At 39.7% G+C, this 14,395-nt stretch overlaps 1 protein-coding gene across 1 annotated transcript in view; it reads right to left on the reverse strand.

Moving 5' to 3' along the window:
• Positions 1-14,395, reverse strand: part of LOC126483951 (zinc finger protein Xfin-like) — a 345,327-nt gene that overhangs the window by 232,710 nt on the left and 98,222 nt on the right. The window contains exon 6 of the mRNA XM_050107239.1: positions 117-319. Coding sequence (XP_049963196.1) covers positions 117-319 — 203 coding nt within the window. The remainder of the gene's footprint in view (positions 1-116; positions 320-14,395) is intronic.

Genomic DNA, 14,395 nt, shown 5'->3' on the forward strand with positions numbered 1-14,395 from the left:
TCATTTCCTCCACATTCTTCTAGTTTCTAACATTACGAAAACACTGAGTTGACCGATCTATTTGTTTGAAGGGTATCTGCCACATTAAAAATCGTCACATATGACGGCCTACTCACCTATTGTCAGAAGATGTGGCACTGCAGTCTATATCTGGCAGAAGGATTTCACAATGGTCACTTGCCCCTTTATTGACAGGTGCTGCAAAATGCACATCTTCCACATTATTCCCATCTACAGTTTCTTCCATTTTCAACATCTTTGTACATTTTGTGAGGCAGTGAATACTGGGAAGTCTAGTACTGACTGAGCTTCCTAAGAACTGCAAATAAGCAAATCAGACAATAAAAGCAACTTTGCTGCACCTGTAGTCATTTAAATTATACAATTAATTAACCACACTATACATGGCTGTGTCCCTCCTTCCACCCATCTATTTCCAAAGAAAAATGGGGACAGGTGGAGGGGGGGGGGGGGAGATTTCACACACACGCACGCACGCACACACACACACACAACACACACACACACACACACACACACACACACACACACACACACACACACACACACACACATTTAGAAATAAGCAGGAGTTGTTATACTTCCATGTATTTTTTTGATTCCACAGCCACTGAGACACAAAGAACGGTAGGAAAAATAGGATGAAGGAAATTGGGTCAGAATGATTCACAGCTGCAGCAGGCTTCTTGAGCTTACCCGAGCTACACACACATAGGTACACCATAATTATGGTAATGGAAAATCTTTAGTGAGACACAAACAGCAGAAGGACTCATCTGAACTGTTCTCAGCCTTGTTTATGTGCCTATCGTCACCTCAACTATTTTCTGAGGTTTTACATTAACTTCTTTCATCATTTATGTACACTGTAAGTCACTTTGAGCTGTTTTTGATACCACACGTAGTATACCAATGTCACTTAATTGCCTTCTATTACATTCATTGATGTTCTACAGCTGGTAGACCTGTGTACAAACATACATTTCTTCAATTTTACTACCATGTTCATTACAAAAAGTGTGTGTAAGCTTCTTAGGCCTTCAGCATCCATTTTATTTCGGTAATCTCCTCCCACCATGCTTCATGTTTTCCAAAAAGTGTTTATCAATAGTACTGAATTTAGTATCTTTCTTTATTTTGTCTTACATTTCCCTCTTAATTCAATTTATTATCCCATCAGTGATACCTGTATTTTACTATTTTTGTATTTTTATAACTCTTGTTTTATACTTTTTTAGAAGAGTTGATCTGTAAATGTCCAACATATTATGAAATCACAACAGATGAAGCACATGCTCAGACTGTGCAAAAGAAGGTGGGAAACTTGTTATAAGGTTTGCAAAGGAACCATCCTGCTATTTCTCTGACATGTTTGAGAAAAACAAAAAACAGTTTACATCTGGGTGTCAGATGGCAATTTGAATATTTATTTCAGGAAAAAAGAACAAGCTATTTTGCTGCTCCATCAGAGACAACATTAAGGTCACCAACTACAGCAAATACCCACACAAATGTAGTAATTTAGACTTCCAAACAATGGAAAATCGAGGGAGGAAAAGGCAGATTGCTACTTACCATACAGAAGACATATTAAGTTGAGAACAGGCACAATTAATAGACACTTACGTAAAGGTCTCGGCCATAGCCTTCATCATGGAGAACAAAACCACCCCCCCCCCCCCCCCACACACACACACCATTCATACACACATGACTGCCAACCCCACCATCTCTGGCCACATTCCGGCCCAAGATGGTAAAGTTAGTGGTCATGTGTGTATGAGGTGCACTTGCTTGTGTGTAGGAATGGTGTGTGTTTCTCTTTTACTGATGAAGGTTGTGGCCAAAAGTTTTATGTAAGGATATTTTAATTGTGCCTGTCTGCAACTTAGCATGTCTTCTATATGGCAGTAAGTAGCAATCTGTCTTTTCCTACATTGTAGGTTGTGTTTTATATCTGAATGCATTCAGAGCTGTAGAATACTGTCAACATCAAACAGAGATCATAGAAAAGGCAAATGGAGGCCACAAAATATCTGTGTAAGAGGAGACAGTACACCTCCTGTTTCTTTGTGTGGTCTAACATGAGGCACAGTTATAAAAACCATATCTCTTTTGTAAATTTATTGTTACCATTTATGTTAAATGTCCATCAAGAATCAATCTAATTTATCTTGCTGTTTCCACCACATGTTTTAATATACATATTTTTATTTTTTAAATTATAGTCTTGTGTGTTTCCTAATGGCAACATCTAATTAAACAGGTTATTAGCTGATTACTGTCATAACGATCTATCATTCAAACTCTTCAAGGATTCTTAGACACACAATATTTGTTGTGATTATTACTATTATTAAACAATAGAAAATCCAGGATGGAATGTAACAATATTATGAAAAGATAGTTCCTACACACCATATAATGGAGGTGCTGACACCCAAACCTCCAGGTGTCAAACACTCAGATCGGCACTAAACATCGTGCGTCGATAGAGTATCATCCAAAACACCAGTTAAGTTTGTGCTGGGTGCTGTTGTCCAGTAAAAGATGTGTAAACGGTAATTAAAAGTAACACCAGAACCACAGAGTATAGGCAAACCATATCTGTGCCCTCTGAATTGAAGATCTCTGGAAGGTGAATTGGTAGAGTGCCAGATTGTTGTACGAAAGATTCCAAGTTCGAAACCCACTGCAGGTGATTTTTTTTTTTAACATATCATACATGACATTGTTACATGGGAGAACGTTTTTTTGCCACGTAAAAGGACGTTTGAGAGTTTGTAGCAATGTTCTTTTGGCAGGCTGCTTTTGTTTGGCAGGCTGCTTTTGCTTTGTTAGTTGAAACTAGGAGACCTATAGTATACCATCAGTGGGTTTCAAACTCGGGACCTTCCACACGATGATCTGACACTACCAACTCACCTACCAGAGATCTTCGATTCAGTGGGCACAGATACAGTTTACCTATACTCTGTAGTTCTGGTGTTACTTTTAATTACCAATTACGCATCTTCTACTGGATGACAGCTCACAGCACAAACTAAATTGGTGTTTTGGTTGACAAACTTTTGGTACCAATGCGAATGTCTGAAATCTGAAGGTTTGGGTGTGAGTCGCAGATAGGCGCAACCAAAAGACTTCAGCAAATGACGGGAGAGGCAACCGGGTGGTGGGGGTAGGTAGGAGACTGGGGCAGGGAGGGGAACTGATAGCAGGATAGGGGTACAGCTGTTTCTCGGCCACAGTTTCTTGGTACCCATTCATACAGACAGACATCGTGTTGTCATGCCCAAGTAGAATGCAGCACTGTGGCTGCAGCTTAGCTTGTAGCTCACATGATTAGTTTCACAAATAGGCATGCCTTTGATGGGATAGGTAATGCTAGTGACCGAACTGGAGTAGATGGCGGTGGGAGGATGCATGGGGACAGGTTTCGAATCTAGGTCTATTACAGGGACATGATCCATGATGCAAGCGGTTGTGAGCAGATGTTGGGTACGGATGTACGAGGATTTTGTGTAGGTATGGTTGGCAGCAGAATACCACTGTGGGAGGGGTGAGAAGGATGATGGGTAGGACATTCCTCATTTAAGTGCACTATGTGTGGTAGTGGAGAGCCTGGCGGGGAATGTGACTCAGTTGTTCCACTCCTTGGTGGTACTGAGTCAAGAGGGGAATGTTCCTCCACGGCCAGGTGCCAGGACTTAAAGATGTTGCGCGTGATTGGAGAGATAAGGCACAGGAGATCTGTTTTTGCACGAGGTTGGGAGGGTCATTACCATTTGTGAAGGACTCAGTGAGATCTTCAATGTATTTCTGTATTTTGAGAGGGATGCCTCATGTCGACAGATGTGATGTCCATTAGTGGCTAGGCTGTATGGAAGGGTCTTCTTGGTATGGAATGGGTGGCAGCTGTCAAAGTGGAGGTATTGTTGTTGGTTGGTACACTATATGACCAAAAGTATCCAGACATACAAGTTCATGGTGCCCTCCATCAGCAATGCTTGAATCCAATATGGTGTTAGCCCACCCTTAGCCTTGATGACAGCTTCCACTCTCGCAGGCATGCATTCAGGTCAGGTGCTGGACGGTTTCTTGGGGAATGGCAGCCCATTCTTCATGGAGTGCTGTACTGAGGAGAGGTATCAATGTCAGTCAGTGAGGCCTGGCAAGAAGTCGGTGTTCTAAAACATCCCAAAGGTGTTCTATAGGATTCAGGTCAGGACTCCGTGCAGGCCAGTCCATTAAAGGGATGTTATTGTTGTGTAACCACTCCGCCACAGGCTGTGCATTATGAACATGTGTTCAATCATGCTGAAAGATGCAATTGCCATCCTCGAATTGCTCTTCAACAGTGGGAAGCAAGAAGGTGCTTAAAACATCAATACAGGCCTGTGCTGTGATAGTGCCATGCAAAACAACAAGGGGTGCAAGCCCTCTCCATGAAAAACATGACCACGCCATAACACCACCGCCTCCAGATTTTACTGTTGGTGCTACACATGCTGGCAGATGATGTTTACCAGGCATTCACTATACCCACACCCTGCCATCAGATCGCCACACTGTGTATTGTGATTCGTCACTCCTTTCCGCTGTTCAATTGTCTAATGTTTATGCTCCTTACACCAAGCAAGGCACAGTTCAGCATTTGCCAGTGTGATGTGTAACTTATGAGCAGCTGAATGACCATGAAATCCAAGTTTTCTCACCTCCCGTATAACTGTCATAGTACTTGCAGTGGATCCTGATGCAGTTTGGAATTCCTGTGTGACAGAATAAGACAATACTGTCTGACAGAGATTAAATGCTGCTAACAATCTGCACACAGTGACACCAAATTTGTTCAGAGATGGATCTTAACTTTTGTATGATAAAAAACAATATTAAGGAGAGTCAGTTCAGATCCGTTAGAACAGTGATTGTATTAATTTTGAAACAGAAATAGGATGACAAAGTGCATCTTCGCATCAATTTTCAGCAAGCACATGGTTCCGAAAAAGCTGGCCAGTTGTTTTTGTAATTTGTTGTCTGCATAAAAACCACAACAGAATCACAGAAAATGGTGAAAATCCCAATACGTAAGGGTTGGAGTATGATAGAGTACTGCAGGACTTAATATACCATGTCAAACATGTAGGCAAGAAAAAAGTAAATTTAATTTTACTGGATACCAGCCAGGAAAATTTAATAAAGAAAGACTGAAGGGAAATGATCAGCTTGTGGAAATAAAAATTAATAATACACAATTAAAAATAATGTCACTGGCATCTTGGAATGAAATATAGACATAAATGCTTCTATATCAACAATGGGATTAGGTATGCAGAACAGCGGGACCTTAATTACAAAAATTAGAAGAAAATTTGAAGTATGATGTCCATTGAACAATAAAAGATAAACAGAATAGGCACCACAAAGGAGGCCACGCGTTCTAGATTTTATAGCAAAATGAAACACTCCATAAAGCAGACTTGTGAAAAGCAGCACTGTATAACAACTTTAATAGGTAAATTTAATGCATTATTTTGAGGAAAAAAACACACTGCCAACAAAAGAAATATACAGTACATCAAAATTGTACAACAAAGCTGAATAATGCAAACTGCCTAATATCATCAGACAACAAATACATATACAGTAGACGAGACAGAGTACCTCAAAATCTTGATAAATACTTAAAATTGCCACAAAACATAAATAGGTCTGCACCTGGGCCATCTTTCTCACAAAAACTATTAAAAGTTACAAGCACTTAAAATTTACACTCTTTATAGTAGTCAGCTGAGCAAGTAGTTTATCCCAAATAAATCCTTAGTTAAAGAAAAACTACAAATAAAAACACAGACAGTAGACTAAAGATCTTTTAAAGAGAGGTGGAATACTTTCCCACAAAGTTCATTACAGTTTATGCTCACTCAAGACCTGTACCATATGAAAACTAGACTTAATTATGGCAGACAAGATGAAGAAAGGGGAAGAGAAGTGGTAGCACGTTTGCAGTTGGCTTATCACACGGTGACAGGTGTGCCAATCCGTGTGTTTGCACCATGTAGTTTCTGCTTGTAGCAAACATTCACAGATGACAGAAATAGAAACTCCAAAATGCACTCTTGTCTCAACTGGAAACTCACAAGCAACTACCACTTATGGGAGACACAGAAAGAAGAGAAAGAGAAGACGGAGAACATTCATTCTTTTCATTCCACAATCCAGCATGTCACACACTACCCCAGTGGTTTCGACAACAAAAGTGCTAACTGTGTAACTACAACTTTGTACGTACCTGGGGCCTCAAGTCACCTAGTCGTACTAGTAACCTGATAGACAATACCAGGATGGTCAGAATCTAATGGTTTGCTGCTATTCTTACAAGGCCTAGATGTGGATTTCGTATCTGTTTCCAGTCTTGCAATAAAAGCACACTCCCACTGAGGAACAAATGATTTAGTGTGTATATGATTTCCATAACCTTGCAGACATGGTTTGGAGGCACAGGGTGTCACAGGCCACTTAAGGTGATCAGAGGGCACAGAAAAGATACTTATAGGAAAGATGAAAGAAAACAGAATGCATCATGACACAAATATGGAACAGAAGAAAATGCCATGAATGGCTGGTGACTGTGCTTGCCAGACACATTTCACTAGGTGCAAATCCTTGGAGATTATTAAATAAAACAACAAGTTTACTGTTACCAGTCACCGTCTTATTTTTCCCATGACGCGTTTCAAAGGTTTAAACCTCCAGCATCGGGTGTATTTACATTAGTTAGTATTACATATGTGTGTATGTTGTGTTACGACATTTGGAGGAACTTGTGGCACTGCCTAGTGGAGAAACAAGACACTATTTCAGAATATGGTTTTGGATAACTTTTGACAAAAAATTAAACTGATATTTAATGGTAAACTTTAATAAGTAAACTAGAGTACCTCCAGTGGTCAAAGGTTCCTTTTTCTGTCGTAACACTTCACATGTATACTGCCACATTTGTAAACAAATATGGTGTCTGGAATCAGCTGGGTGCAAAGTTCGTACAGCAGAAGAGAAGACATAATTGCAAAGTGCAAAGAATATACATTGTAACAACATTATTATAGAATAAGCGATTAAACCATTTGGAGGTGTTTGTTTTGAGGTGTCAAATAAATGTGTGTGTACTTCAGGTGGTATATAAATCCAATTTTGAAGGGTTAAAACAGCTAAACATTCGTAATTGAAACCTCTCAAAAACACACTTTTAGAAGCTCCTCCTCATCACAACAACTAAGCAAAAAATATTTCAGTGACAACAGAGTTTAAAACAAGAATAACAAATCTACTGAAGTACACAAGTAAAACATAAGTATGTCTAAATTACACAGGAATTAACTATCCAACCAGAATAGGTCTGAAGTGCTTATTTAGGAACAATTACACGTCCAACATACCTCACAGTAACTACACTCACAAAAATTGAAAGTTCAAATCATACTTCTATATAAAGACACCTCATAAGAACAGGCAATAACTGCATAAGATGCAAAATTTAACTCTACATTATAATTTACTGACCTGACAGTCCCCCTATTCGCTCTCTACATCTTCTCTGAACAAATGGCTGCAGTGCCTCAGTACGTATAGTACGCCTGTGATGTCCCAACGCGCAGAGTGCAGCAGTGGTGGCGGGGAGGGAGTGTGGGGTGGTGCACACTGGCCATACGCGTGTGGTGCCCATGTAGCAATGGCCTGGGCAGCTGGCTGCACAGTGACAAAAGTACGCGCTCTGGGCACTGAGGCCAGGACCCTAATGGAGATGGCAGCAAGAGGCTGACCAGCAGCAAGCGAGAGGCGGCACCTTTGGGCAAAGTGGCAGCAGCTGGACTGCACAGTTGGTCAGAAGCAACCACAGGGCCGATAAAGCAAACATATCTGCCATTATGCAGCATGCCAGCAAGACAACGTGGCCAACTGCGCTGTACTCTTAAGTGGATGGGTGGCATCAGTGGGCAATGCAGACGAATGACAAGTAGCTGCGGGATGGCAGCAGCGGCAGGGAAGCCCTGTTGGCCTTCGGTAGCGAGCTCGTGCACTTGGTGAACCACAGGAGTGCCACAAATGGATCTTGCATCTTTTTAATGTCCTAGGGCTCAGCTCAAGTGTTACCGAGTGGCGACTGGGAAGCTAGGCTGACTGTGACTGTCAAATGAGGCCAGCACGCTAGCAGCAATCACGTGCGCACGAGGTGCGGTCAGTGTGCCCATGCTTATGTGCTGCACAACTTGGTGCACACTGCTGTAGACAGCAACGTGGTGCAGTTGACTTTGCCCCAGGTGCTGGTATGTGCACACACAGCATCTGGTGCAGCAGTGTCTGGCTATGGCTCCCAGGCTCGTCTCGCAGTGGAATAAGAGTGGCGAATACTGAGTGGCCACACAACATCAAACATTAACCAGAAGTAAATGGTCACCCTATGGACCGAATGGTGGGAATGAACTCCACTTCTGACACCAATGTACAAGAGGTCAAGTAATCAGGACTTACTGGGTGCACATCCAGAGGAATGTTAAATGACAGAACAGGAAATTAAGTCAAATAAAGAGAATATATTTCAGCGTACAGAATGCAAGGGGTGTGCCCAGGGAAGGAAGTTTCCAGGTGTAGGCCAGACTATCAGGTCAAATAACTAAATAAAATGGGCAACCCGAGAGGAGGCAGTTCATGCTAAGTTCTGTTGATGGCCAATCACGATGCGCAGAGCTAGAGGCTCTGCCTCCCAAGGAACAAATCTGTTCTAGTCAAGGTCTGTATCACAAGAGAGAGACAGGCAACTGCGTCCCACTCTGCATAATACTTCAGCGTCCACACACATGACCTTCCTATGCTATTTGCTAAATCTATGATGTGAATTCGCTATAATTTTCAGTAGAGGGCTGAGAGTGTCTCTTGTCAGCAGCATTAACCGGACAGAACTGTCTCAGTTCCGAATGGCAGGCAACTTGTGTCACGAAGGCACAGACAAAGTTACAAGGGGAGAAAACTTGTGTGGATTTCGCTGGGGCTTTTGAAATAAATTTTTTAAAACCGATTCCCTTAACATTCCTTGACTGGCTGCAATCTTCTACATAATATGCCAGCTGCCAAATACAATACCAATATGTCCAAGTGACATACAGGACCAGATGGTGTTGTACGTCCAAGCGATGTACAGGACCATATGGTGTTGTGTTGTTATGTGAATGGAATACAGTCCTCTGGCTTAAAAGAAACTATATTTCATATAACTGACATGCTAATTTTGAATTTGTATTAGCTGTACAATATTCAGGGAAAAAACTTAACTGTATAATACACAATCAAAATAATGAAGGGTCTCAAAGGCGGAAGAGGAATCCTAACTCCCAACGGCAGAGAGAGCGGAAGAACCTAATGGAGAAAACGACAAAAAACAATCATTTCGGACTAACAATCCGATCTTACCTTGGAATTTATTTCCTATCATGTACAATGCACAATTTCAATTGCAGAATGGAAAGTCCACTAGCAGAAAGCATTACCCCAGGTGGTAACTCGAAAGAGGAATCCACCATTGCTTTATGCAATGCATCGGGACCTAGGGTTCTGGGGAGTCCCAACATCTGCATTAAGGATGAGTTGGAGCAGCCTTGGTATCCTTCCAAACTCAGGTACCTTGAATGTAAACTCATTACTAAAAATTGGTAAACAAAAAGAACTTGAAATTCTCTTAGATAAGCATGAAATACAAATTTTAGCAGTTCAAGAAACAAGATTTTTGGATGAAAATGTTATAGAAACCAAAAACCATAGAATTTTTAAGGGTAAACCAGCAATAAAAATCATGAAAGCCATGCAAATATTTGGTTCCACTTTCTATGTTATAAAAATTTAGTAGATAACATTACAAAATTCAAATCAAGTTCAGAAAGACTCTCTCTTCTCATAGTGAAATACAAAAATAAACAGTATACCTTTGTTAATTGTCATGCTCCAATCAATGATGACAATAAGAAAAATCCAAGTAAAGTAGAAGCATTCTGGGAACTTCTAGATGAAGAAATATAAAAAAATTCCAAAATCAAATGTTGTTATACTAACGGGGAATTTTAATGCACAAATAGGGAGGGCAAAATAGGTTCGAAAAATAATAGGATATTATCCAGCTCATAAAAGAACAAACAAAAATGGCACAAGACTAATCAGTCTTTGTAGAATATTTCAGTTGAAGGTAATGTCAACCTTCTTCAAAAAATTACCAAAAAAGGCAAAAACATGGATCTCTCCGAATCCAATGCTAGGGGAGTTCCAGTTAGATCATGTGGCTATTTCTAAATGCAAATTTAAAGAAATCATGAATTTAAAAGTAGCAAGAAACAGGGAATTTGATTCTGATCATTACCTGACTACGATTAAACTGAAACTTCCCCCCAATAAAAACCAAAAGAGACAGCAAACATTAATTAAATATAATACAGACAGGCTCAACATCACCAAAGAGGTAATAAAAAAATTTTCAGGAAGAAATTAAATGGACTAAATCAGGGAAATGGGAAGAAATATCGAAAGAAATCAACAGGGCAGCAAAAAATGTATTTGGAACAACAAAAATGAAGAAGAAAGTCTGGTGGAATGAAATCTGTGATGAAGCAGTTACAGAAAGAGCAAAGCAGTGGAAGAAATGGAAATGTTCTGGGAAGCCTGAACACCTTGATGCACTGAGAATGCAAAGGAAAGAAACAGCAAGAATAACAAAGAGTGCTAAATGATCTTTTGAGAAATCACAACTTCTTGACATACAAAACAACTTTGTAAAAAATAACTCCCAGAATTTCTATTAGATGTTTAAAAGTCATCTAAAGGGCTACCAAGCCCCAAGTACTTGCTTCACAAATGGAAATGGTAAAGTAGGCCTAAGCAACAGCCAGAATTGTGAAACACTAAGAAAGTACTTCGAAAAATTATTGAACTGTGAAGAACCAAACTGTAAGCTAGAATTTCCAGATCTCCATGAAAATACAGAAGCAGATCCACCACCTACAGCTGAAGAAATTAAAAAAGCAATAACTACCCTGAAAAACAACAAAGCCAGTGGGGAAGACTCGATCACAGCTGAACTAATTATAATTAAATGGTCTCAACCAAAAATTATAACTAACCTTCAGCTCATGTTTGAAGAAATATGAGAAACTAATATGATACCAGAAGACTGGAAAGCGGCTCTCAGCCATCCCTTGCACAAGAAAGGTGATAATCAAAATGTAAATAACTAGAGAGGTACATCTTTGTTGCCAGTGGATTATAAAATATTTTCAAGAATACTACTAAACAAGATAGAAGCAACACTTGATAGCCAATTGGGAGAGTATCAGAGTGGATTTAGAAAGGGCATATCTTGCTCAGAACAGATTTTCAACCTAAAGTCCATAATTTGTCACAGACTTACAAACTCCAAAGATATAGTTGTAACATTTATAGATTTTAGAAAGGCATTCGACTCAGTTGACAGGGAAACACTAGATAAAGTGATCAGAGAATTTGGCATCAAATCTAAATTAGCAAACCTTATTTGTGAAATGCTCACAGACACCAAATCAAATGCAAAATTTCAGGGTGAAATATCGAAGGTATCAACATAAAAACAGGTGTAAGGCAAGGTGATGGCCTGTCTCCACTCCTCTTTAGCTGCATACTAGAGAAATAGTAAGAGAATGGAAACAAAAACTAAAAGAAGAGACGCTATCACCAATCAGACTGGGAACTAAAAACAAAGGTATTGAAATTCACTGTTTAGCATTTGCAGACGATTTTGCCATTCTTTCTGAAAACCTAACAAATGCTGGAATACAAATCAGTTTCTTAGAAGAAATAGCCAACAAAGCAGGTTTAAGAATATCTGTAGAAAAATCCCAATTTATGACAAATATAAAAAATGCTCCGGAATCCTTAGCAACAGACATTGGCCAGATAAAGAGGGTAAATAAATTTAAATATTTGGGAGAAATTAGCCAAGAAAATCGCTTAGAAAAATTCGCTATGGAAGAAAGAGTACATACAATGAAGACAGCTTATGGAATAACTGGGAATGTCTACAGCAAAAGGTGTCTGTCTAAAAATTTGAAGATACAGCACCACAACGCAGTAGTAAAACAAGAATTTCTTTATGCAAATGAATGTTTAGTACCGAACTACAAATTACACAAACTTGAAATCCTAGAAAGAAAAATCATTTGAAAAATACTTGGACCACCAAAAAATACAGAGGTATGGAAATTAAGAAGCAATGAAGAATATTTATCGCAACATAGAAAACATAAATGAAACACTACAAAAGAGGCGACTGCTATTTTTTGGACACTTATACAGAATGAACAGCAACAGGTTAACCTAACAGATTTTTAAATATCTTTGGGACAAGAAAGCAACAATAGCCTGGATTCAAGAAGTTAGGAAAGATCTGGAAAGAAACAATATAAGTGAAAAAGATGTAACAGAAAGAGAGAGTTTCAAAAGGAAGTGTTAAAAGTGGAAGGATTCCAAGGCAGGAGGGAGAAGAAGACAGGACCAATATGGTCTGAGGAGAGAAAAAGGATACATAGTGAAAAGATGAAAGAATACTGGAGGAAAAAGAAAGAACAACAAAGAAGGAACCATTGAAAATGGTGCACGGTCCTTAGATGACCCAAACGAAGAAAGAAAGAAGAAGAAGAAGAAGAAGAAGAAGGGATTACTTTCCTTCAGAGATATGAGAATGAGACTTCATAAGAGAACATACATTCTACAGAAGCAAGGACCAACTAAGGGGGAAAAAGAAGTCAAATAGTCTGCCAGACAGGGCAAGTATACTGATAACCCAGACTGTCCAACCAATCCTGGATTCCGCTTGAACTGCTGTACAATTACACATGATAAGAGAACATTTTGTTTTATAATCGAATTATTTAAAATTCCCAGAGACATTTGTTTTTACACAGGTATAATTTCTGAATTTCTTTTAACTAAGGTTTTGAATTGTTTCCTTGTTTTTAAAGGCTAATATTTTTCTTCAGCGAAGATGCACATTTATTTGCTGTTTGGATTATATTACAACAGAGGAGGAAGGCAAAACTCTGGCTAAATTGCACACAGACAATGGAAGTAAAAGAAGAAATCCAACAGGAGCTCTGCATATTAAAGGGAATGGTGAAGAGGACTTTCAGAAAAGATAAGAGAAACTTCATCAATAATCTCGCAGATAAGGCGGAGGCGGCAGCTAACAGAGGCGATAACAAGACACCACATAACATCACAAGGAAATTGTCAAATAAGATATTTGGGGGTGATATGCCAATCACGGACAAGCAACAAGCAAGGAAAACTACTCACAAACCAACAAGGCTAAGTGCAGATGTGGAAACAACATTTTGAGAACGTTCTGAACTGTGAAACTACAGATGACAATGTAACTCGACAGAATGTGAATGGGGAAGGACTCTCATAAGATATGTCAATTAACGTAGAACTGCCATCCAAAGAAGAAATTGCTAAAGCAGTCCGAATTGAAAAGCCCCAGGCCTGGACTACATCAGCCCAGAGTTCCTTAAAATAGATCCCTCTGTAACAGCACAAATTTTACATCCACTCCTGGCAGCCATATTGATGAATGAAAAAGTACTGAATGATTGGAACAGACGCTTGCTCATCAAGCTCTGCGCGAAAGGAGACTTACTGGTTTGTGATAACTGGAGAGGCATAACCCTGCTGTCAATCCCAAACAAGATCCTCTCATGAATAATCCTAAATAGGATAAAAGCATATGTAGACAAAAAACTAAGAGGAGAACAAGCAGGATTCAGGGTAGGTCACTCTTGCATTGACCAGGTAAACACCTCTGAGGATAGGATTCATCTGCAATAGGAATAGGATACAACAAACTGGGTGAGTACATAAGATACGACTCGCATCTGGGTCTTCCATGGAGATACGACTGACATGTTAAGGGATTGGGTGTAGACGTGGCATAAAGTTTGACTGAGATAGTTTGCTAACTGCTTGGACAGCAGAACAACACTTTGAATGGGGTGTGAAGTGTTTATCAAAGAAGGTTCCCCACTTCAGGGCACAGTGAAATGTCAAAATCCTCACAGAGAATGTAGTGAGTTATCCCAATCTAGGGCGATAATGGGTAATGAGGGAGATGACCTTTTGCAACTGGTTCACAGAGGTGATCAGAGAATTAGGGGCATGCAGTCTTAAAAATTTAGCGTGACTGACTCAAAAGTGATTTCCCACATGCATATGAAAGAGTGTGCAGCCACTGCATTCTGTTAGTCATTACTGCTTCTCACACATATCTCCATGTCAGAAAGCAACTCTCGAGAGGAGGCTCAGTTGG

The sequence above is a fragment of the Schistocerca serialis genome, chromosome 6 (genome assembly GCF_023864345.2).
Source record: "Schistocerca serialis cubense isolate TAMUIC-IGC-003099 chromosome 6, iqSchSeri2.2, whole genome shotgun sequence".
Taxonomy (NCBI): domain Eukaryota; kingdom Metazoa; phylum Arthropoda; class Insecta; order Orthoptera; family Acrididae; genus Schistocerca; species Schistocerca serialis.